The 21,916-nt window shown below is 39.6% G+C and overlaps 4 protein-coding genes across 5 annotated transcripts; all 4 read right to left on the bottom strand.

The window, feature by feature from the left end:
• Positions 1 to 428: 428 nt before the first annotated feature.
• rpl10a (ribosomal protein L10a) lies at positions 429 to 2,891 on the bottom strand. The gene is made up of 6 exons (XM_034145314.1): positions 2,828 to 2,891; positions 2,331 to 2,402; positions 1,886 to 1,966; positions 1,064 to 1,212; positions 781 to 953; positions 429 to 645 (listed from the first exon to the last, which is right to left on the bottom strand). The coding sequence occupies exons 1-6, from the start codon at positions 2,830 to 2,832 to the stop codon at positions 475 to 477; spliced, it is 651 nt and encodes a 216-aa protein (XP_034001205.1). The 5' UTR covers positions 2,833 to 2,891; the 3' UTR covers positions 429 to 474.
• Positions 2,892 to 3,919: 1,028 nt separating this feature from the next.
• fance (FA complementation group E) lies at positions 3,920 to 8,465 on the bottom strand. 2 transcript variants are annotated; one of them, XM_034144585.1, is made up of 10 exons: positions 8,195 to 8,465; positions 7,018 to 7,600; positions 6,211 to 6,255; positions 6,056 to 6,112; positions 5,227 to 5,370; positions 5,022 to 5,145; positions 4,841 to 4,916; positions 4,662 to 4,728; positions 4,439 to 4,564; positions 3,920 to 4,070 (listed from the first exon to the last, which is right to left on the bottom strand). In XM_034144585.1, exons 1-10 carry the CDS (start codon positions 8,455 to 8,457, stop codon positions 3,966 to 3,968), a joined length of 1,590 nt encoding a protein of 529 aa, XP_034000476.1. In that variant the 5' UTR covers positions 8,458 to 8,465; the 3' UTR covers positions 3,920 to 3,965. The 2 variants fall into 2 exon arrangements, with proteins under 2 accessions (XP_034000476.1, XP_034000475.1); XM_034144584.1 differs by having other exon boundaries at positions 4,841 to 5,145.
• A 365-nt stretch (positions 8,466 to 8,830) lies between these two features.
• mkrn4 (makorin, ring finger protein, 4) lies at positions 8,831 to 12,711 on the bottom strand. The gene is made up of 8 exons (XM_034144695.1): positions 12,652 to 12,711; positions 11,379 to 11,501; positions 11,034 to 11,272; positions 10,869 to 10,951; positions 10,512 to 10,771; positions 10,313 to 10,420; positions 9,832 to 9,931; positions 8,831 to 9,746 (listed from the first exon to the last, which is right to left on the bottom strand). The coding sequence occupies exons 1-8, from the start codon at positions 12,681 to 12,683 to the stop codon at positions 9,603 to 9,605; spliced, it is 1,089 nt and encodes a 362-aa protein (XP_034000586.1). The 5' UTR covers positions 12,684 to 12,711; the 3' UTR covers positions 8,831 to 9,602.
• A 571-nt stretch (positions 12,712 to 13,282) lies between these two features.
• Positions 13,283 to 21,880, bottom strand: ppardb (peroxisome proliferator-activated receptor delta b). Its single transcript, XM_034144694.1, has 8 exons — positions 21,521 to 21,880; positions 19,029 to 19,403; positions 18,775 to 18,926; positions 18,532 to 18,670; positions 17,969 to 18,171; positions 16,980 to 17,186; positions 16,209 to 16,452; positions 13,283 to 15,318 (listed from the first exon to the last, which is right to left on the bottom strand). Exons 2-8 carry the CDS (start codon positions 19,342 to 19,344, stop codon positions 15,071 to 15,073), a joined length of 1,509 nt encoding a protein of 502 aa, XP_034000585.1. The 5' UTR covers positions 19,345 to 19,403; positions 21,521 to 21,880; the 3' UTR covers positions 13,283 to 15,070.
• Positions 21,881 to 21,916: the final 36 nt, after the last annotated feature.

Below are 21,916 nucleotides of genomic sequence, written 5' to 3'. Positions count from 1 at the left end.
AGTTGAGGCTCTCATCAGGCCTCACTGGAATAGTGGGAAACTACTGAAACACCACATCCAATGTAATACAGCAAAGCCCCATGATTGACTGTTTTTAATTTAGTAAATAAGGCTCAACTTTAAAATGAATTTAAGAGCTACCATACATGTGTTGCATTTTGTTCTTGTGTGATCCAAGTCAGTATTAGTTCAATGTAGATCAGCTTTTCTGACAATAAAAAACAAGTAACCCCATTATGGTTTGAATAAAAGTTGTTTGGAAAATGATTTGACTGAACCAAAATAATTACATTTGTCTACAATGTTAAGCATTTAAAAGTGGTAGTTTAAGTATTTGTGAATATCCAAAACTCATAAATTGAATCTTCTATGTCAATAACACTTAATGCCAAGTTTTTATCCAACAAGAAAAACGATCAGAAACGGTCAACTTTGGAGCATCCACATTTTTTTTATTAATAGAAAAGCTGTCCTTTAGTAGAGGCGCTGGGGTTTGCCCATGGTGCTCTTCACGTACAGGGCACGCACGTTCTGCCAGTTCTTCTTCAGCAGAGACACGAGGAAGTTGACAGCCAGGTGGATGTTGTACACGAGCTCATCCTCAGTCATCTTCACGTGACCGACAGCCACAGCCAGACAGAGAACCTACAGCAAAAAGTACACATTTCATTCAGTAACCCAACCTACATTTCCTCAACATGACTTCAGTGTTTAGGAGAGATTCAAAGTTAACAGCGAAGTGGCATTCATTTACTCTTATTTGAGCAGAGCTGAGCTTACCTTCTTCATCTGGAATTTGATGGTCGATTTGACCTCATCCACCTTGGTGTTCAGGTTCTCGTTGTGGGTGAGCAGGGAGGGGAACTTGCCGGCCTTGTTCAAACCAGGACCGAGGATACGAGGGATCTGCTTGATCAGAGACTCAGAGGCCAGGAAGGCATCGTACTTCTTGGCTACAGTGAGGAAGAAGGAAACGGTGTTCATTAAGTAAAGTATGACAAAAAAGCTTCAATCCACAGATTTAATGATCACAAATCATTTGTCTAACGGGCAATCATCTTACCAAGCTTCTTGACCATCTTCTTGTTCTTGTTCAGCTTCTTGAGAGCCTCGATGTCCATGTGTGGCAGCTCGGCTACTTTGGCCTCGTCGCAATGCTGCTGGTCTCCCAGGACGCACACGGAGAACTTGGGCCTGGGCAGAGTCTTCAGCCTGCAGATCAACAAAACCTTTAGACACCGAGCCGAATCCCACGTAAAACACGGGGGCATCAGTTGGAGGTAAGGCAGAGTAAGGTTGAGACAACTTCTGCAGAGGCTGCTTCGTGTGTGCCAACACCTCTACTGCAGACATCATGCTATGCATTTATCAACAAACTCTGGTTCCCAAACTCATTTTGTAGATGAATCGGAAACTATTAAGCATGATTGAAAACAACCTTTTTTAATATTTCCAAACGGAACTCAAATACTCTGCCAACCCCAAATGACACCTTCCTCATTTTACTTTGAAATAGAAAAAGGCTTACCCATACCACCTCAGTGATCGGTGTCCAGCTGACCTCTTTGGTTACATTAAAGTAAATTGGTCGGCATGAGTACCTGAACTTAAAAAGCTCAGCCACTCAAAGCCTCCCCTCATGTTTTAAGACCCAGGGTAGGGGTCCGTCTGCATCGCCTCCACCAGCCGAGGCCGGGTCAGCTCAGTCAGACTACCCAGAGTACTTCTCCATGTCTGATCCGGGCCTGTCTGGACTTTGTTGCCAACTTCTGATATTTCAGCCACTTGCCTTATATGCAAGGCTTTTCTTTATTTTTTATAAATACTCAGACAGGGCTGGAAGCACACAGGGAAAAGGTCGGGTGAAACAGGAAAAGGGTCGAACCTGACAGTGCCGGAGAAACGCTTGTCCTTCTGGGGATCATAGTTCTTCAAGCTGATCTGCAGCTCCACCGTCTCTGTGAACCTACAGACACACAGAGTTAGACATGCCATCCCACAAAACTACTAGTGGAAAAAACTAACTTTTGAAAAACGATGTCAACCCCATCCCATTATTGTTTGATTCTAGAAATGTATGAAAGATGTTATAATGCTATTGTCACACTTCATTGTAATCTTTAGGTATTTGGACTTTTAGTCAAAAATAACATTTTGTAAATGTAGCACTGAAGTTGTGACAGTGATGTTTTTATGTTTTAACTGAATGATCCTCAACCAGTTGTCAGGTTAGTAGATGATAAAGCTATTTGCAAAGTCATCCATAGATTGTCATCCATGTAATTCATCTCAAAGTAGAGGTTTTAACAACTTTTCAAAGATGTACTTACTTCCTCGACTTGGTCAGAGAGCTCGACAGAACTTCCTTCACCGCTTCGTACAACGTGTCCCTGGAGACCTTACTGTGAAATAAAACATTATAAATATTGTTAAAGCAAATGAAACTAGCGGAACATCTCCATGTACCCGGCTTCGTGAGTCTGTCTATGGCGGCGACTTTACATTCATGAAAACAGATCCATAGCTCTGAAAGACTTTATAAAATATTATCAAGGAGAGCTAATAGATACTTTCTATGATTAGTTATTTTCTAAAAATCGTTTTAGAGGAGTGGATGAAGGCGGATTGCATCTGAAACTAAGCGTGGTGTTTCTACAGCGGAAGATGAACCGGTCTCATTCCGCTTCACATCATTCTGAATAACTGAACTAAATTACACGACTTCCGCATAAGATAACAACACCGCATGATTATAAATGTGATACCGACCCGTTAACATGGGAATAACGTTTAAATTGTGACATTTATCCATAAAACTGGCTCTAACCTCATTTTTGCGACTCGTCCCTGTCGTCTCGCTGAGATGAAAAGGAAGTGTAGCGGGAAGTGACGCAAAATAAAGGCGCCCGTGTGCTGACGTCATCACAAAAAAAATCCTCTGACTAGCATTATTTTAGTGCAAAAACAGTCAATAAATACTACAATTATCTATCTAAAATAAACAACGACTTCGCATTAGAAAAATGTAATAGTCATTTATTTACTCTTTGTAATTCTTTTTTAAACCTATTTCTTTCTGAATTTAATTTGAATTAGAATGTCATGACAATGTTATAAAGTTTCAGGTCAAGTTAATTTAAATATAGCACATATTATTATACAGGATTAGTCTCAATGTGCTTTAAAAAGTAAACTATGGATTCAAATCTGTTCAAAGCTATTGAATTTCCAGCATCGAAAAAAATAGTGTATTGAAATTATGCATCAGAATTGTTTGCCTCTGAATTATTTTGTTTTAATAATAAAAAAATTAAATCGTTTTCCATAGAAATAGACATTGTATGATACGGTATTAATAATAGTAAGAAGATGAAGAACAATCAGAATTCCTTTATTTGTCCAGCAAAGGGCAAATTTACATTATTACACCAGCAGAAGATTAGTGGGGGGGACGACACTTCACCCTATATTGCTCGTGTTGGTATTGTCCCCAATGCTGCATGCATGTAAGTCACTTTGGATAAAAGAGTCTCATAAGTAACATGTAATGTAATTATTGCAGACAAAGTAAAGACTTACATAAAACATTTTATTAAATAAAACTAAGAATGCAGCATATTAATGATAAAAAAACACAATTAGTAAATAAAACAAATAGCATGGATTTCCACCATATTAAAAAAAAGTAGCAGTATATTTTTTAAACTACCAGTGGTCGTGGTGGTCTTACTGTAAGACGAAGAAGAAAAAGCTAATAAAATTCATTCTAAAATGATGATTAATAAAATATATGGAAAATGTTTTTTGTTTTTTTTAGACTTTGTTGATATCTTTCTCGTTTCAAACCGGTGGAATGAGTTGCTTCATTTTCAGGTCACAACCTGTCATGGTTAACATATTGACAAAAAAGTAGACAAGCTCTTATTCATATATTTTTATTAACAGGCATTAGGTCAGATGAAACCTCATGAGTTGGTGATTCTTTTCAAAGCAGCTTGGAGAGACTTTTTCAGGAAGGTCTCATTTACCATCAGGCAGCTGTGCAGGGACTGTTTGTGCTCAGCTGTCACCTGGAAAACAAATTGATACAGTTGCTAAAAGATGACATACAATTTCATCCACCGTTCAGTCTTTTTGCATGATACAAATGTACATAATACCTAACAGTGCTCAGTTAGTGTGTGTGTGTGTGTGTGTGTGTGTGTGTGTGTGTGTGTGTGTGTGTGTGTGTGTGTGTGTGTGTGTGTGTGTGTATGTCATAGTGAGGGTCTTTGGCAATGCCTTCTCTGTGTGAGTGTGCGCTTACGTGGGTGTCGTGTTGAGGGGGTGGGACTTTATATTGCATCTTTGTAGGTAGGTTTTTACTGGTGTGTGTACTGCACCTTGACAACGCAAATCTTCATATTTGGGATAATGAAGTTGGCATTGACAAACTTACATGACTGTTATATTTGGTGAGGACTGTTAGCATCATTTTCGCAAACTTCACAGACTTAGTGAATTTAGGACCCTGGCTGACAAGCTGTCCAGTAAACTGTGTGAACAGTTCTTCACTCAAGTCAAGCTGAAAACAAACGAAAAAAAACAGGCAATTCAATAACAAAGAATATTATGACTAAGTTGCATTGAAGCATTTTTAACATGAATAACAATCATCTTACCTTGGAGTCTAGCAAGCTGTGGATAATGGAGAGCACTGCCTCGCTCCACGTCATTTTAAATGTCATTCTGGAGGGTAAAAATTTAAAGTACTGCATCAAGCTTTTATGAATCTGTTATTTTGTTGTGCTCCTTTAACTTGTTACAGCAGTAAATACATCATTGTAATGTGTTTTCTTACTGGAGCACCAGCAGCCTGTAATGGGAGTCCAGGCAGCTTTCTACCAGTCTGTTCAGCAGCTCAGCCTGGGGATTCCCTGAAGACAAAGCAAAGGAGGAGTAATTCAAGTAAAAGTCATAATGTTGTGGTTCTCTTTTATAACTGATACCGGCACTTAGTTGTCGCTCAACCCTTTCCCCACCGATGGTCTTTTCCTCTAGAACTGGTCCAATCAGAGCGTGGCACATGGGTCTGGGGTAGCGGCTGCACAGTGACGTCCCCGCGGTGACGAGACATCGGGAGGCCGGTTCTGACAGGGACAGGATCTGCAGTCAAATGATATCCTGTCAGTGTCAAAAGAAACACGGAGACACACTTTTGCATCCTTTGTACATTCAGAGATGGACCTTCTGCAGCAGGAGGCTCTTGATGAGGGTTGCTGCCGTGCTGTAGCTGAAGTCAAAAGAGGGAGCCAAAATACTGCTGCAGAGTTTAGGCAGGGTCTGCTCCGGTAAGTCTGGAAAACGCAGCATGCTGCACAACAGCTCCACCTGAACGAGACAAGTGTGGGGTTTAGTTCTTTCTCCACCAATCAGCAAGCAAAGGTGTTATTTTCTTATATTATTTTTTTATGTTGTTCTAATTTTAGGGAATCTCTGGGACAAGATTTTTTTTCTCGGGATTAATAAAGTTGTATCCCAATTGGTCTCTTATTTGTTTCTTATATGGCTCTGATATACCTACTACCTCTGTACAAAATATCTTTAAATTGTTTAAGATTTTGACTCAATTATCATTTCTGACTGTATATGTATTGGTGTTGTGTATACAGTACTTTTGAATACAAATCTAATATGTTCGAGTGTAATACACCTGTGTACAATAATGGGGTGGATCAAATATTAAATTAATAAATTGCAATTTAACTAGAAGAACATTGTTTCGTTGAGAGGATTTAGAAATAATGGAGAAGATCATTAAAAAAAATGTTTCAGGACCAACATTTTTCTGTTGGTTTTTGATCCAGAACAATCAATGTCAAATGATTGATTTCTTTAGTAAGGATCAATTTAATAAGCAGGATAATGTACGTGCCTCCTCATTGCACTTTGGAGTCCTGTTCACACTGTCGGGTATATGTATTAAAATCTATAATACAAATATTGTGGTATTTACAGCTACAGAAGTATTTTTTGCAGGGGTAAAACATTAACAATACAAATGCGAATAACATACTTGGCCTGGGTCACAGTCATTGAGCACTTCAAACATCTCCATGGAGCTCTGGTCCCACTGTAAACAGATAATTACAAGTATTATAGTAAAGACCACATGTCCCTCTCAATCTATAATAACCCTGCTGGCTACAAAAGAAATACATTGATTCTTACCTCTGTCTGACTTTCCAGTAATTCTTTTATTTGAAGAACAGAGACCTTAGTAAACACAAAAATAGACCAAGTTTAGTTATTCCAACTAATTGTTACCTGTGTGAAAAAAATATAATGTTCTTATTAGTACACTGAATTAGATTATTACATTATATTAGATGTTACTTGTTAGACGCTTTTATCCAAAGCGACTTACATACTCAATAGTGTGGACAATCCCCACAGGAGCAATTTGGGGTGAAGTGTCTTGCCCAGGGACACAACGACATGCTGACTGCAGTGGGGTTTGAACCTGTGACCCCCTGATCCCAACACCAAGGCTCTACCCACTGTGCCACACGCCTCCTCAGATCTCTTTAGAAACTCTTAGCTTTGGAAATATTCACTAGGACTACTCAATATGTGATAACAAATTTGGTAAATATATAACATAATAGCAATAACAATATTACTTTTGATAAATAACAATTATTAAAGTGTACTCAGTTGTCCGTTTCTGCTGCTTTGAGTATACTGTTAATACAAATATATAAAAAAGGCATAATGTTTGGCTATGATTTTCATCTTGTACTATGCATGTGTTTACAGATTAGTTTAGCTTATTGGTTTAGTTGTCAGGGACCATGTACAAAAATAACATACATCTAAGAGAGATAAGATGCTTTGTACCAGATTATAGCAGTTTGCTAATTTCCATCTGCAGTCCCTGGGCAAGTGTGGTTAAGAAGTAACATTGTTTAAATGGGTGATATATTTCAGTATACAAGACAGGACAGATAAAGCCTGTATGCATGTGACAGACTCTACCTTTATATGTTCAGGCAGGACATCACTTGGACTTTCTGCTGCTGCTGGCGTCCTTTCTTCAGCAGGAGTTTCTGCTGGCGCATCATTTCCTAATCGTCCTGATAGCTCTGTTGTTGCGCTCTTTTCTTCATCATCTAGACTTTCACTACCACAGACTTCCACCTTTATCCGTTTACTTTCCTGTCCTGTGTCCTCACCATCAGAGTCAAGAGCGAGGAAGCTGCCCTTTCTTTTCCGTTGTGTCCTCAGCTCTGATGACCCAGAGGCCCTCTCACATTCAGATGTTTGACGGCTGAAGCACTTGGCCCATCCTCCAGTTTCATCAGAACCAACCAAACGCTGTGACAGCTCCTTGAGTCTCTGGCCGCAGTGTGGAGTGTAAAGGGGCTCCTCATTGTGGACCTCCAGGTTTCTTTCCAGCTGTCTTATCATAGCGGTCATCCAGGGACTTCTATGAGGGTCCTGGCTGAGGCATTTGAGAAGATGGAGGACAGGGGGGCAGGGAAGACTGAAGTAGACCAGATGGATGAAGGACAGCAGGTTTTTTTTTAATAATGTTGTAAACAGCCACACCAGGGGTCCACTACAGCAGGTGAGGAAAGAAATGGATGGGTATGTGTTTTAGAAAATATCAAAACACTTTTCCAGACATTATGTTTTGCACATACATATGTCTCTGTACCTCTTCCTTCCTATGTCCACGACGTGTCTCAAGTAATTGTCATGAGACCCTTTTCCATACTTTTGGCATATCGTTCTACATGGCTTGTCATTTAATTTATTCACCGAAAAAACCTGCAAAGACTTTCATTTCCTACTAATATTGACAATATTAATTATTTTGCTCTCATAGAACACAAAGAAGTGCTATGATGTTTCATGATACAGGGAGTGGATGAAATGTAATGCAAACCCAGAAATGTAGGACTTTGTTTTAACTCAGATTTGGCGTTGTGTTTCATATTACTGTTCTTACACGTGTTTTCTGCTTTACGGTCTGGTAAAATCTAGCAATACACAAGAGTTGATGATAAATTCTAGCAGGAAGACATTTCTTCATCGCTTTTTGTTTACAAAACAAGGCTGCCTCCTCTCGAATTACTTATAGTACTGGGTTAACAGCAAGTTAACGTTACATTAAATAACTGAAACCACTCTGCGGTGTTCTTTTACTTACACTGTCAGTGGCTGTCCTGTCCTATCTGGACCGCACACTTCGTCTTGGCACAGGGTTTCTATAAAGTTAGACAGCGACATGTCGGGGTTGGCTCTCTGCTGCCGGTGGAAGACCTCCAGCGCTCTGTGAGCCCCGGAGCTTCCACACAGCAAGGCCCGCACCAGCAGCTTCGACTGCCCGTCAAACCGACCCAGAAACATTGCCGGGTCCATACGTCTCGATACAGCCGGGGGTAAATGTTCATGCCTGTTGTCACCCGACATCTTGTTGACATTTGTTCTTCTCGAGTGTCATTTCTGTGCGTTTGTGCTACATATCGCCACCTAGCGGTAAAACTGGAGTCTAGCCATTAGGGAAAATTCACATGTCTTGTTATGGTGTTTATCGATACCCAATATTTGGTTTTGATCATTGAGGTTTCTGAGAGCCTACAGTCACGTTGTTATATTATAGACTTTTGCTTTAACAGTATTCAAATGGACTCCATGAGTAAATATTATAACTAAGAATACCTCACTTCTATATCAGTTTGAACATTTCTTAGAATTTGTGCTTGGTCAAAGCCAGAACACATTTTGAAACTTAAAAGTTCAATTGCTAGCACAAATGGGTTGATTCGACAACTTTATAACTGCGGGAATGTAAATGAAAGAGCACAACACACCTTTTTATTGAGACAAAGTGTGAAGCAATGTTTATTTTTTGTGTACAACTTGTTAAAAAAAAGTAATAAAATCTTAACATCTTTATATTCTTGCCAAAACTAGGACAAGGGTTCTTAAGGCATCAGCAGTGGACATTAGCAAGAAGGGGTATAACACTTTTATCTATAGAGAATTAAAACTACAATCCACACAACACTTTAAAATACCAAAAAAATGCACAATTCTAGAAGAGAAGTCAGGATTGAATACTCCCAATGTTCAGAGGTTAAGGATAAGTTAAACAATTATGCTACATGTTTGAAGCACTTTGGCCACAGGAGTGAAATCAATCCAAACTAGAAGGTCACAGATTAACCACAGGGTAATTAGACAGATTAAAGATGAGTCTGATAAGGGATGATTACATCTAGAGCAGTGGCAACAACCATGTGGCGTAGAGAGACAAGTGTCCATGTCCTCATTTGCAAACAGGGACTTCAGCAGGTGATTTTAAAGGCAAGTTCCTCTCTGGTTGAAGGAGTGCTAGTCAGTAAAATTCCTTGCTGTAGCCTGACTAATCAAAACCCCCAACAAACTGGGCTATCCATGGAGCATGGTTGACATCACAGATCTTGTTCAGAGCTACTCAAGAGGGGGTTTCCATACGGACAGAAGAGTCAAAACACAGCCCTGGGTTCTTCTTGGGACAGTTTTTGAATTATGACCCAGTCAGTGGTTTCAGGCACTGACAAATGAGAAACAGCTCATAAACCATACTCCTCAGATAGGTAGAAAGGAATGCCAATGTCGTCGTCCTCATCGTCGTCCTCATCATCATCGAGAAGAGTCATGGCTATGAAAAGGTTAAGCAGATCTACGCTGTCGTAGTCGTCTTCTTCTGGATAATACTGTTGAGCAAGAAACAAAAAATGGTAAGGGGAAAATAGACATATGGTGGTTACAATTTGAGAGCATAAAACTGAATATATTTACCGGAAATGATCCGTGATAGGCATGTTTGTCGTGCCGATAAAGGCACTCCGTTTTGAAGGGGCAGCATCCATATCGGGAGTAGTTACTGCATCTTTTTTTACTACAATTATAGGACAATACACATGGGAGGGGGGGCAACATTTCAAGCAATTTTGCAATAGACTTTCAATAGTAGACTGCATGAAAAATGCAAATATGAAATATAACAAGTTTAGAAGTTAAAGAATTGCATTCCTATTTTGTATAAAACATTGTGAACGTTCAGAGTTCATAATGGACAGAGTTCTGGCTTAACAATAGATACAAAATCCCAGCAATAAAACATGTTGGGATTAATCAAATTGCTTTACACCTCAAGGATGATCTTCGTCATTACCATTATGGATAGTGGTCCCAATTATTTATTAGTTGGGACATTTAAAAGTCACGTCTAGTTAGTAAGCACTTGACAGGAGTGTTAAAACTGAATCTCATTGCATACCTGAATTTCTCTTTGAAGGCAGCAATGACACCTTCCTTTGCTCGTCCTTCAACCCAGTGTCTGTGAGGCACATAGAAGGCAGACCTCACTCGGCACTGTGGGCAGCTCCTGGGGGATAATCATTAAACACGGTTGTCAAGTGAAATCCTTCATGTGTAATGAGATGCAATAAACTATTCCAAATATTACCAACACCTACTTAACCACATCTGGCCCGAGGTCTTTTGTTTTCCTCCAGGTCATAATGCATTGTAAACAGAAGGGGTGATCACAGTTTGGCAAGATTCCAAAAACATGGGTTCTTGGATCTGGCTTTTCATACACCTTGTCCATGCAGATGCCACAGGTCACGCTTTTACTCTGGAGGGAGGCTTCTATTGCCTCAATAATCCTCAGGGAATTAGAGGCTGCTGCAGCAGCAGCTGCACCATTGACTGCTGCTTCATTAGAAGAAATCTCCTGAATGCAAAAAGAATAGCAAGTTTAAGCCTTCTGGGTTTAACTTCTTCGGTCGCCAGGATGCACCTTGGAAAGATCATACTCATGTTAAGCAAACCTGCTCATTTCTTTCGTTACATGCTTGAGCATTTTCTGAACTCTGGACCGATTCCCAAGATGCAGAGAGAGGAGTGCGAGCATCTGTAAAAACAAATAAAAAAATAAAAAATAAAAGTATGGAGAAACGCTGACCAAGTCAGTCACCCATGAAAACAGCCATTACCTTGTGATTGTTCCTCGGCAATATCTGCTGCCACACGCTCGTTGTTCTGTTGAGGATATGACCTATGAACCAGCAACTGTGATTGGCTACTGGACGTCACCGCAGCCTGCAAAAGAGCTGGCTCTGACCCTCTTCTGTCAGGTGGAGTGTAAGACACACTGGAGGAGGAAACGGTAGGCATGGAACCTCTTCTAGGTGCAACAGCTGCATCAACTTCGGGGTAAAGGACATGGACGTACCTAGCGATGGAAAATATTGGATGAGCTACAGTAATCCGTGTGCATGACATCCTCCTTTTCATTTAGTTACATAAAATAGAATTGGGGAAAAATTATGAAAGCTTACCTACAGCGTTCACCATACCAGCATATACCTTTCTGAAAGTACCTACATATTTGAGCCGGCGGTATATATTCATGTCGATATATACAACTGGAACCAAATCTACATGTGCCATTTAAGAAACGCCTGTAATAAAAATAAAAGGTAGAGTAGTGAATTTCGAGCATGTAGCATCAAAAGCAGCATATTTTTATATAGCTGAGGCTAGGTTAATTCAGTGTATAAGCAGAATAATTTGGGTATTCAAAGTGTGAAGTAATAAAAACACCTCAATTGTATCTTTATTTTAGTGCAGGTTAAAACATAAGACTTCTGTTTTCAAGTCCCATAGCAGTCAAGTCAAATATGTGCCCGCAACTGACGTGTATGTGTTCTGTCTCTTTGCAAATGAAAATATCTGAATTAAAAATAAAATCAGGTGTTGTCAATAGGTTGTGTCCCTACCAGATTTCGCCAATCAGAACAAATGTTGCATGTTTCTTCCACTAAATGGTCTCTGATTTATAATAACACAACTTTAGGAGAAGCTGAAAGGTTATTTTAGGATTTTATAAAAAAAGGTGCATGTAACCTAGACATCAATTCATATGTAATGAGCACGGTGTGTTGAAGCAGCTTGGGTTAACTTTGAGTTGACTACAGAAACAAGTAACCCGAACCTTTGAGGATAAATACATGGAAGTCAACACTGGAGTGGTCATAAGAGGTCCTGCATGGTAGACCTCTATACACAAACCATGACAACTAAATCTCGCGATAGGCCTATTTTTAGGGAACTATTACTAGAAATGTGAAAAGGGGTGGGATAACTGCAAACACGTTGCCCCTTACTTTTTGTTTACGTGTATTCGGGAAATCTAGGGCAGCAGCTTCAAAAAGTCGTAATTACAAACTAATGATTCAGACAATGTTCAGAATACTTAATCACGGTAGAATCTCGTTGAATTTGAAGGCATTTAACAGTTTCGGCCAATATTTGAGCTGATTTCAAAGCCTAGCTAAACTAATCCTTAAATTTACACACACACCCATCACATTTATTAACATGGCTCTTCTTGCAAAACGCACTCAAACACCAACTTTGTTCGTTTTTTTCCCAAAGCGAGTTTTTGTAATCCTCAAATCGTTACTTATCCGCCATAACGTCCGCTTTCGAATGCAACACAACAGCGTTTAAAGACAGCACCAACAGGCTCTTTAGTAACGTTTCTCACCATCAGATAGACTACCTTTACATGTCATTTTACTGTAATGGCTTAAAACACCTGCCGCTTACCTACAGATACTTTCACCACGAGCTGCGTCCATCCTCCGTATGTTTTGAGCATGCCGCCAAACAGCGTCTCCTCACTATATAAATAGTTGACAGGTGGTTCCCTCCACCAATCAACTTAGCAACCAACCAATGGAAAGGTGACGCTGACGTAAGCACGTTTGTTACGTATTCCAACTTCCTTTTAGTCCCTTAAATTGTAATCATACAAGGGAGTACTTAAACAAGTAAATGAAGTTGATAAACTGCATGCATGTGTATTAGACAAATACTCAGAGATAGAATAAGTACTCAGATGTACTTAAAGTATCAACGGTTAAAGTACTCCTTATTCAGAATGGATTCTTTTGGACAGTTATCTACCATTATTCAGTTTATATTGCTAACAAATACACCTAGGAGCATTTTAATACTGAAGTTCGTCAACAAAACTGTTTATAATACTGGGTAATATTATGTAAAGTATCAAATACATTTAGTAGATTGATAAGTACTATATTTACCATTAGATGTAGTAGAGTAGAAGTATAGGGTGGCCTACAACGAAATATTCAAATAAAGTCTGTGAACTAAAGTATGGTACCGGGTAAATACACTTTGTCGGTCTGATGATAAAAAATTGAAAAAATCAGTGTTAATATTTCTAATACAATTTATAAGTGAAATGTAACTAAACTAATTCTGCAAGTATGTTACATGTGACTATGAGGGCAAAACTTATTCAAGTCTTAACATGTTTTTGTGAGCAAATATGTCAATCCATCACTCAAAACAGGCATAGAGGTAGCTTACATAAACTTTTTGGTGAACTTTCTTATTTTATCCATCCACACCCTTTGCTAAATTGGCACACTGCACATTAGCAATTTCAGATTTCAAACAGGTACCAATAGCAATAATTAAGGCAAAAAAAATGTCAGAGATCAGATGAGACAGTGGGATGAAGTCACAGATCATACATTAGAGGTAGATAGGGATCAAGACAGATTAAGAGCACAGGGGGAAGATTTCTGAAGGTGACTTTGTGCACCAGTGCTGAGATACTTAAGTCCATTCAGAGTAAGTACAGTGAAAAAGTGTCCTAAAGAATGAGGGGAAGAAAAACGGTAGGAAACTTGTGAATCCTGTCAACAGTATCATAAGGCTTTCACACTTTGTAGCTCTCCCAACAAGAACATTCCGATTGCACACAAAAAGGAAATTCATCCAGGACTGTGCTTATATCTTGTGTAGTACAGAAGTGACTTATGATACAAGAGCTGGATGTTGATTTCGAATTCATCATTCATTTTTCCCAATAATGACATTGTGATACATTATACTGGTTTTAGGTCAATCCTGCTGAGGCGTGAAATCCAAATTCCTCATCAAGGAATTGTTGTTGGTATGCTTGACGATATATTTGGTACAACCTAAACTAAATAAACAGTCATGTAATATGAAATAACACACATACATAAAACATGATCATAATTCATGTTTTGCCCTTACAAATATGATCAACAATTACAAATAATTAGTAACATAATTACAAAGAATGGACTAAGAAAAACAAATTAAAATGGCAAATTCACGATCATTTGCATGTCAAAAGAAAGAAAAACATGCGGTCCCTTGTACTTAAGTGGGTAATGTGTTTATAGTGTCAGTTTAGAGACAAAATCTGTGCAGCATAGTCCATAAGTTACCACTTGGGTAGATGGCTTTAAGACAAAACCTATATAACTTGGATCTCCACATTTATTGAAAAACGGTATTGCACAGAAAGCTGCTTTGAGAGAGCTCTATACACTGCTGGAGCCAGCCCAGTGTGTGTTCTATTAACCAAATGGCAAAATTGCGGTCATTGATGAGGATGATGATTATGTAAACAAAAACCGAATTGTGCATCTTCAGCTTTACCAAAAGTCTGAGAACAATCACTACCAAAGACATTGGCATCATAAGAAACTCTTGCACAGTTCAAACCTTTTCTATTTCAACTATGCCATTGGTGTTAAGAACATGAAATGCTTTCCCTTCACAGACAAACACAGAGCCGAGGTGAGCGAGGAGGAGCTCTCTCCAGACGCTGCTCTGGGGTCAGCTTTGCTATTAGAATGTAACAGGAGCAGCCTCAGCGAGAAAACAAATCTTTCTCTCTGTTAAGTGACCGTTGTGGGAAACTAGGACTTGCAGCAAGTGATTCCAGATGCTCATCTCACACACACACACACATACACACACATACTGTGCTGAGGATAATGCTGACATTTAGAAGACATTGCTGATTGTGTTAGCCCTACTATGTGACGTTGCCTCTTCTGCACGTTTCAATCCATGCCTGTACGTGGAACAGTGCTTGTACTGAATGCAGTGTCGAATCATGAAAGTATATTCAGTCTGTAACAGTATTGCTAAAATGAGTCTGTGCTGGAGAACACTAATACATGTCTTTGTAGATCTCCTGTAGTAGGGGGTGCAGCGAGGTCTCCGACTCAGTCTTTTTGATCTTTTGGACAAGCTGAACGTTTTCAGTTACTAGTTGACGGAGGTCGGCCATCTTCTGCAGCAGCTTGGGGAAGAGGTAGGCTGAGTCAGAGTGGTTGGCTTGTAGGTGGAGGTCCAGGGCCTGGAGGATGTTGTCTTGACTCTGCTCCACCTGCTTCACGTTGATTAGCCCGGGACGATCTGGGAGAACAACAAGGGACTCTTTATTATGAGTTACAATTGTCGCTGAGCAAACATAGATATAATATATTGATTGTTGTGCTTTTATTTATGTCTTAATGTGTGCATAAGTATAAATGTGTCTTTTGATTGTGTATATATATATGTATTATATATATATATTTGTTTTTGTATTCGGGATTGTTGGAAACGGTATTTCGATCTCTCTGTCTGTACACATAAACTGAAAGATTGACAATAAAGTTGACTTTGACTTGAAATCATAAAGCCAATCAATACGTGTTCAACTTCAACTTTAGATTTCCTGCTTTTTTTAAATGTTTATATCATATACTGAATGTCTTTTTTGGACTGACAAAATAATATATTTAAATAAATTTAACTTGGGTACTAGAAACTGGGATGAACAGTTTCCACAATTTTATGAAAATATCCAGCCCGGTTTTTAGCATAATCTTTCAATGATATAATAGTTGAAATAATGCAGCCAGAACCCGTTCCAAGCGGCATCAAATGGATTGATGGATTAACCATTGGAATGGATGGAATGGATTCAAACTGATTACATTGTGTTAAACCGAAAGTTCAAATAAAGTTTAACACTGCATAGATCTGATTATGGGGATATCTCTTTGATCAAATTGGACTCAGAGACTTTACAGCACTCAAGCAAAGGCAGTGTTCATTCCATGTTTATATTTGTTCATAGGTGTCTCTCAACAGCATGCAATCGGTTATGACTGACAAACATTTCAGAGTTCTAGAAATACAATTGAAGATCTTTTTAAACTCTCTAGGGCCATTTCTTTTGAGGAAAATGGTTTCTTATGAAGACTGCAACAATACATATACACAACATTCTTGATACTTAAAACGGGCTTTAGTCTCACCTCCACAGAGAATGATGGCAGCAACAAACAGGGCCAGGTCGCTGTCATCCAGCTCCAGAGCATTAAACTTAACGGCAAACTCAAACTTGGGCTCCATGATCTCACTGAAGGGCTTCCTCAAGCTGCGCAGAAACTCCCTGGTCACAAAGCCTTTTCCATTTGCCACCAAGAGTCCATCTTTGTTCATGAGAGAGGGCAACATGGCAAAAATAGCCTCGTGCACACCGTACTTCAGCAAAGTAACCTGCAGAGTGCACACAGACAATTGTATATTAATGGCAACAATTCTCAACAAAAATACTCAATTTGGCAATGATTATCCTTTGAGTATTTAATCTGCTTTCTTCTATAAATATATCTCAGCAGTTTTGACCACTATGACAATAAAAATGTTGGATTTAAAAGGCAAAATGCTTATGGATGGAAGCAGAATATGTTAAAACATGTATCCGTCAAAATATCTTAACTTTGGACTAAACTACACCCTTGATTTATTGTAAACGTTTGGATCACACAAGTCAGAAACAAGCCTACGCAGCCACCACTCGAATATAATGCTACAAGTAGTTTAATACCAATAATATCAGTGTCATCTTATTTTGAATTATTTTTTGTATAAATATTAATACACATGCAAAAAAAAAAGAAGCTGTGCTGCACTTAGTTGATTAGGAATATACATTTCAACAATATAAACTGAAAATATAAACTATTACGCACCGCCCTACAAATCATTTTCCTATAGTGCACACAGAGCAGGCAGCGACTCACCTGGTCATTTAGGAAGAGGTCCGTAAACCCTGGAATGCTCTTGGCAAACTCTGTGAGCTCTCGCACCGTCTCCACCGTGGTGCACTGGCAGCGGTAGAACACATGGACCCCAATCTCCTTGGTCAGGGGGGCACCTGCAATCAACTGGCTCCATACCAAACCACTCTCAGCCTGCCAGAGCGTGTCCATGTCGTAGATCACAAACGGCTACACAGAGGACAGAAAAGAAAAGAAAATTACAAAACAAAAACATAAATGTCATCTGTAAATTAAAAATACTTGGAGCTACATATATCATGACATGGTCACAGGTAAGAGTGCTGCAGGAATGAGTCCTAAAACCCAGTAAGGAGTTTTTGCATTTCCTGTTACCTTGTCTCAAAGTTAATGGGGCTTTCAATAGGATTTTTAGTTAACACTTGTCAAGGGATTTTCACTTTTGTTCAGCGACATGACCCCATTTGTGAGCTTTTCTGTCTTAAAAAAAGGTGGTTGCCTACAAGTTGCTAAGTGAGACTACCAGTGGTTGTCAATAAACGTCATCACGGCGAACCAGGAAACTCATCAACAGTGATAATAATAATAATAATAATAATAATACATTACATTTATATAGCGCTGTTCCTGGAGCTCAAAGCGCTAAAGTGATATAGTAGATATAGTGATGGTGACATTGAAGTCATGTGACAGAGGTGTAGTTCTTTAAGTGTTAATACTTTTACCTTTCCGGCGTGCCTTTAAGAAATGACAAAAGTGGTGTTCTATTTGTGTGTTAAAATCCAATGTTTAAATGTTTTCTTACTTTTTAAAACAATATAGTGTGCGTAGATTAGTATTAGTATAGTATTTTAAGCCACCAGCAGTTATAAATAAATGCAATAATTATTTCCTGTGACCCATTGATAATAATGTTTTACCTTTACTTTATATCTACATAGATTTATACATCTGTAAAACCAGAACTGAGCTGTTCTAAGACTATAACGTACTGAATTGCTGCTGGTTTTCCCCGACAGGATGCTGCGGGCCCTCTTCTTGGTCATGACGAGGTTCTTCTGGTAGGCTGCGTTGACTTGTTTGGCCAAAGTCTTCAGGTCTGATCCGCCTGGTTTGCTGAGGCTCACTTCATCTGCAAGCATGCCTGCCACCAGCTTCTTCCTCTCTGCTTCAGGCATACGTCCATATCGGATCGCTGAACACACACACAAATGCTTTTTAGTTTCTTGAACAGATTCTTAGTTAACTAAATGCTCCCAGAGAAACTAGAGTATAAAATATTCAATGGTGTGTTTTGACACAGACGTATTTTGTTGTATAAGCATTTATCAATGCAAATTGATTATAGGTTCACATGCACTGAGCTTGAAAACAACTTTCTACACCCCCGAAACAGACAAAATAATACGTGAAAAGATTCAATAAGAATACATTTTAATAAATTAGCAGATTACATTTCCAAGTCTTTGATTTGTACATTTATTTTTGCTATAACACTTTATATTAACATGTCCTTGTTTATAGAATAATTTGCTAATTTTAGTTTTCCTCTCACCATCATGGGACATTCCCAAAGACAGGCACTTCTGGAAGCGACAATATTGGCACTTATTACGATTCTTTTTCTGAATCCTGCAGGAACGCTCACAGCGATCATATTCCAGTTTCATCCGCACAGTTCTCCGGAAAAAACCCTGAGTTTGAAACAATGCAAACGATTCAGCAAATCATATTGGACAAGACAAAAAACTGCTGTTATTGAACTTTGTAATGTCACTTATCTATTCTGCAATATTACCTTGCAACCCTCACAGGCATGCACACCATAATGAAAGCCGGAGGCCTTGTCCCCGCAGACCTTACACTCCACGCTGATCCCAGACCCTGTGCTGTCTTCTTGGCCGAGACGTAGCTGTTCTGACAGCGAGGGCGACGAGGTATGGGACAGGTCTGCATGGAGAGAATGCATGAATATTAAGGCTTTGTCCTCTAATTATGTCAAGTACCATTTATTTTACAGAGGGCAGGTCATGGGATTTTGAAAAGTCTTACCTGTGTAGTTGGATGCGGCACTGCTGTTTTGCTTGCTGCGTTTGTTCTCCTGATCCGGACAATCTTTTTTCTTCTGGTCCCCTTTCAGGCCTTTAGAAGGAGAAACTACATCCCTCTCCTTCTTGTCCTCCTCATCTTCCCTTTCCCTGGCCTTTAACTCTTGCATGTCTATCGGCTCCGAGACACTTTTCCCCCCACAGCTGTCTGAACCTCCAGACTCTCCCTCCATAGGTGACCACCTGCCATCGGCCGTGTCCTGCGGGGATTTGGACTTGCGATGGCCATTCACCCTCTCGTGCTGCTCTCTACCTTCCATGGTTACTGTTTAAGCTGACTCAGCGGGTCCCCTCCTGTCACGTTGCCATCATAGTTCCACTATTGAAGAATAGAATAAATAGGCAACATTCAAATCAACAATGTATGCTTAAAATGAGGATTACATTCAGAGCAAGAACAATCACGCCATTACTGTTAGTCGACACATCATACATAGATCCAGCATGGGAGTGGTTAACTGTCCAACTCCAGTGAATACTCTCTCACCAAATGGGAGCGTTAAGCTTGTTGTAACATGTTACATGGCAAAATGTTCCCATTATGTCCCTTGTTCATCAAAGCAGACTGGTTAAAAATGAATTTACAAAGTGTGGCTATTTACTTTTAGTGTAACTGATCTTCTACAGTGTGTTTATTTAGGCAGCGTTTTCCGAGACAATCCATTACTACTGGTTGTGTTTGAGCAGCAAGGGAATGTCCTTGATAGTAATAGGCTTATGACATGATATACACACGCTGTGTAGGCATGCCTGGATTATCCACCAGCCAAGTGGAACAGACAAGCAGTGGCCTCAGACCATTAACAGCCAACAATTTAGTTTGAAAACAAACTTGCAACTCGGGCCGCAACTAACAAGTACTTTCATTATTGATTGATCTGCTGAATATTTTCTAGATGAATTGTTTGGTCTCTCAAAATGTCAGAAAAAACTAAACAAAAAAAGGTCCATCCCAGTTACTCTTAGTCAAAGGTGATGTCATTAAAAGTATTGTTCTTTCAGTTGGTATTAATTAAATATTGCACATCAAGTATTTGCTCACATGTAGTTTGCTACATAACAATCTGGGTCAGCGACCTTTGAGGGCAAGGTACAATATTCTGGGCTCAGGGCTTCCTTTTTTCTTACACTGCTCCTAAAGAAGCTAAATTGTTGTCAAATTATCTGTTTTTTGGAGACAAGTAATTTTATTATGTGGTTAGTAATTATTAGTTGGCGTTCACGTAGACCCATATTGGTCAGAAAAGTTATTTATTAGCATTAATGTTGACAACAAGTCTAGGTAAAGAGGCAATGTTTTGGTGGTCTTAGTGAATGTATAAGTGCAGCATTATCTCTGGGTCAGCAATGAGATGTAAGCAATGTAAACATTATATAAACCTCTTGTAAATATGCTCTAAATAATGACATACAATACATCCTATTTGATCATACTACAGTCAGAGGAACAAATTCCCAACACTGGAAACGAGACCTCCGGAGGAGCATTTTAATGCAGCATATGTGAAAGCGACTGCTAACGCCCAACTCTTAATTAATTAGGTTACAATTTTACATAAAATAAAAATGCAGGCCAGGAATCAAATAAGAGCCCAAAATTCATGAGCATAAAAGGGCCTACAACTCTCGATTCCTAAGACAAACAGCAATATATAGGGAATAATGTAGGCTATCCTTAAAAACAGTGTGTTCTTTACTATCTTAAAAAGTAAACTTTGGGAGACATCTGTATTATTGTTTGCCTTAGATCGGGTAGATAAGGTAGGGTGCACACAGTGTACTTGGTGGGTGCTTAAGGGCACCGGTGGATGCACTATGTACACACTGAGCAGTGCTGATCGCTGGTGGAGGGCGGCAGTAGGAGAAGGCTTGGGGGTTGGGGGTTAAATATTTGCCCCGCGGCCCCCTAGTGGATTAATCCGTCCATGTAGTTAGTAGATGTGCCCTGACAAACACACAGCGTCTATTTATTACAACAGTTGTATTAATGTTTTCCGACTTAATATTATTATTACAATATGTCCCATAGCAGGACAGAGTCTGAACTGTGTTAAGGTTTATGCAACAGGTCCGCACACCTCAGACCAGGACTGTTAAGACTCGTCGTCCCACAGACAACCTGTCACACTAGTTCTGGGAAATATCTGGCAACAGCCCTGTTAATGACAGGACTGTAACTGGATACACACATTAAAAGAATGAAAGACGGCAAAGTTATCAACACGGTTTCCGTCAAGCGTTTTTATTTAGAATAAGTATATATAACAGCTTTAGGTTGTCAGTCGGCCGTCGAAGAGAGTTGGCACGGCTAGCTCACTTAGCTAGTTAGCTGCTAACCTTGAATGCTGACTACTACTAGCTGTTAGCGTGGCTGACCCACATTCCCGTGAGTGGCTTTAAATAACGTTAGCATGCTTGCCAAGTTAGCTTACTTACCTCTCCCAATAGTGCTGCTGGTTCAGAAGACTTTCACGCTACGTGGAGTTACCTAACAGGCCGAAAATAAAATGTGAGCGAAAGCAGTCCCGTCCAGGATCGATCGGCTGTTGACAAGTGATATGAAGTCCAGGCTAGCAGCAGGAGCTAACGTCAGTCTGCTAACTCAAACTTAGATTGACTCAGGCCTTCATGTGGCTGACAAACCGCTGAGCTCAAGAGAACAGAAAAACACTTTGGACACTTTTGCTCACTACCATATCACATGCAGACAAGCATAGTGAACTGATAATCCCTCCCGACTCTCTCCTTGTTGTTCCTAGCTTTGCTTTGCTTTGCTTCACTCCCCCCCTCTCCTCCTCCTCCTCCTCCTCCTCCATCGTCACATGCCAGGAC

The sequence above is a fragment of the Trematomus bernacchii genome, unplaced genomic scaffold, assembly GCF_902827165.1.
Source record: "Trematomus bernacchii unplaced genomic scaffold, fTreBer1.1, whole genome shotgun sequence".
NCBI classification, from domain to species: domain Eukaryota; kingdom Metazoa; phylum Chordata; class Actinopteri; order Perciformes; family Nototheniidae; genus Trematomus; species Trematomus bernacchii.
Note: the sequence above shows the minus strand (reverse complement) of the source record. Positions and strands in the feature narration are given on the sequence as shown.

Bases quoted from the DNA above. Each gene is read 5' to 3' on its own strand.
- fance (XM_034144584.1), bottom strand. From the start codon at position 8,457: ATGTCGGGTGACAACAGGCATGAACATTTACCCCCGGCTGTATCGAGA. The intron at 5,371-6,055 runs GTATGTTATTCG...TGTCTCGTTCAG, and splicing joins ATGACTGTGACCCAGGCCAA to GTGGAGCTGTTGTGCAGCAT. The intron at 4,729-4,840 runs GTAAGAAAACAC...TTTACCCTCCAG, and splicing joins TACAGGCTGCTGGTGCTCCA to AATGACATTTAAAATGACGT.
- mkrn4 (XM_034144695.1), bottom strand. From the start codon at position 12,683: ATGGACGCAGCTCGTGGTGAAAGTATCTGTAG. The intron at 10,772-10,868 runs GTTTGCTTAACA...TTTTGCATTCAG, and splicing joins GTAACGAAAGAAATGAGCAG to GAGATTTCTTCTAATGAAGC. The intron at 9,747-9,831 runs GTAAATATATTC...CTTGCTCAACAG, and splicing joins CCTATCACGGATCATTTCCG to TATTATCCAGAAGAAGACGA.
- rpl10a (XM_034145314.1), bottom strand. The intron at 1,213-1,885 runs GTTCGACCCTTT...GTTGATCTGCAG, and splicing joins CGTTTCTCCGGCACTGTCAG to GCTGAAGACTCTGCCCAGGC. The intron at 646-780 runs GTAAGCTCAGCT...TTTTTGCTGTAG, and splicing joins TCAAATTCCAGATGAAGAAG to GTTCTCTGTCTGGCTGTGGC.
- ppardb (XM_034144694.1), bottom strand. From the start codon at position 19,344: ATGGAAGGTAGAGAGCAGCACGAGAGGGTGAATGGCCATCGCAAGTCC. The intron at 17,187-17,968 runs GTACGTTATAGT...TCCTCTGTGTAG, and splicing joins GGAAAACCAGCAGCAATTCA to CCGTTTGTGATCTACGACAT. The intron at 16,453-16,979 runs GTGAGTCGCTGC...TGCACTCTGCAG, and splicing joins ACCTCTTCCTAAATGACCAG to GTTACTTTGCTGAAGTACGG.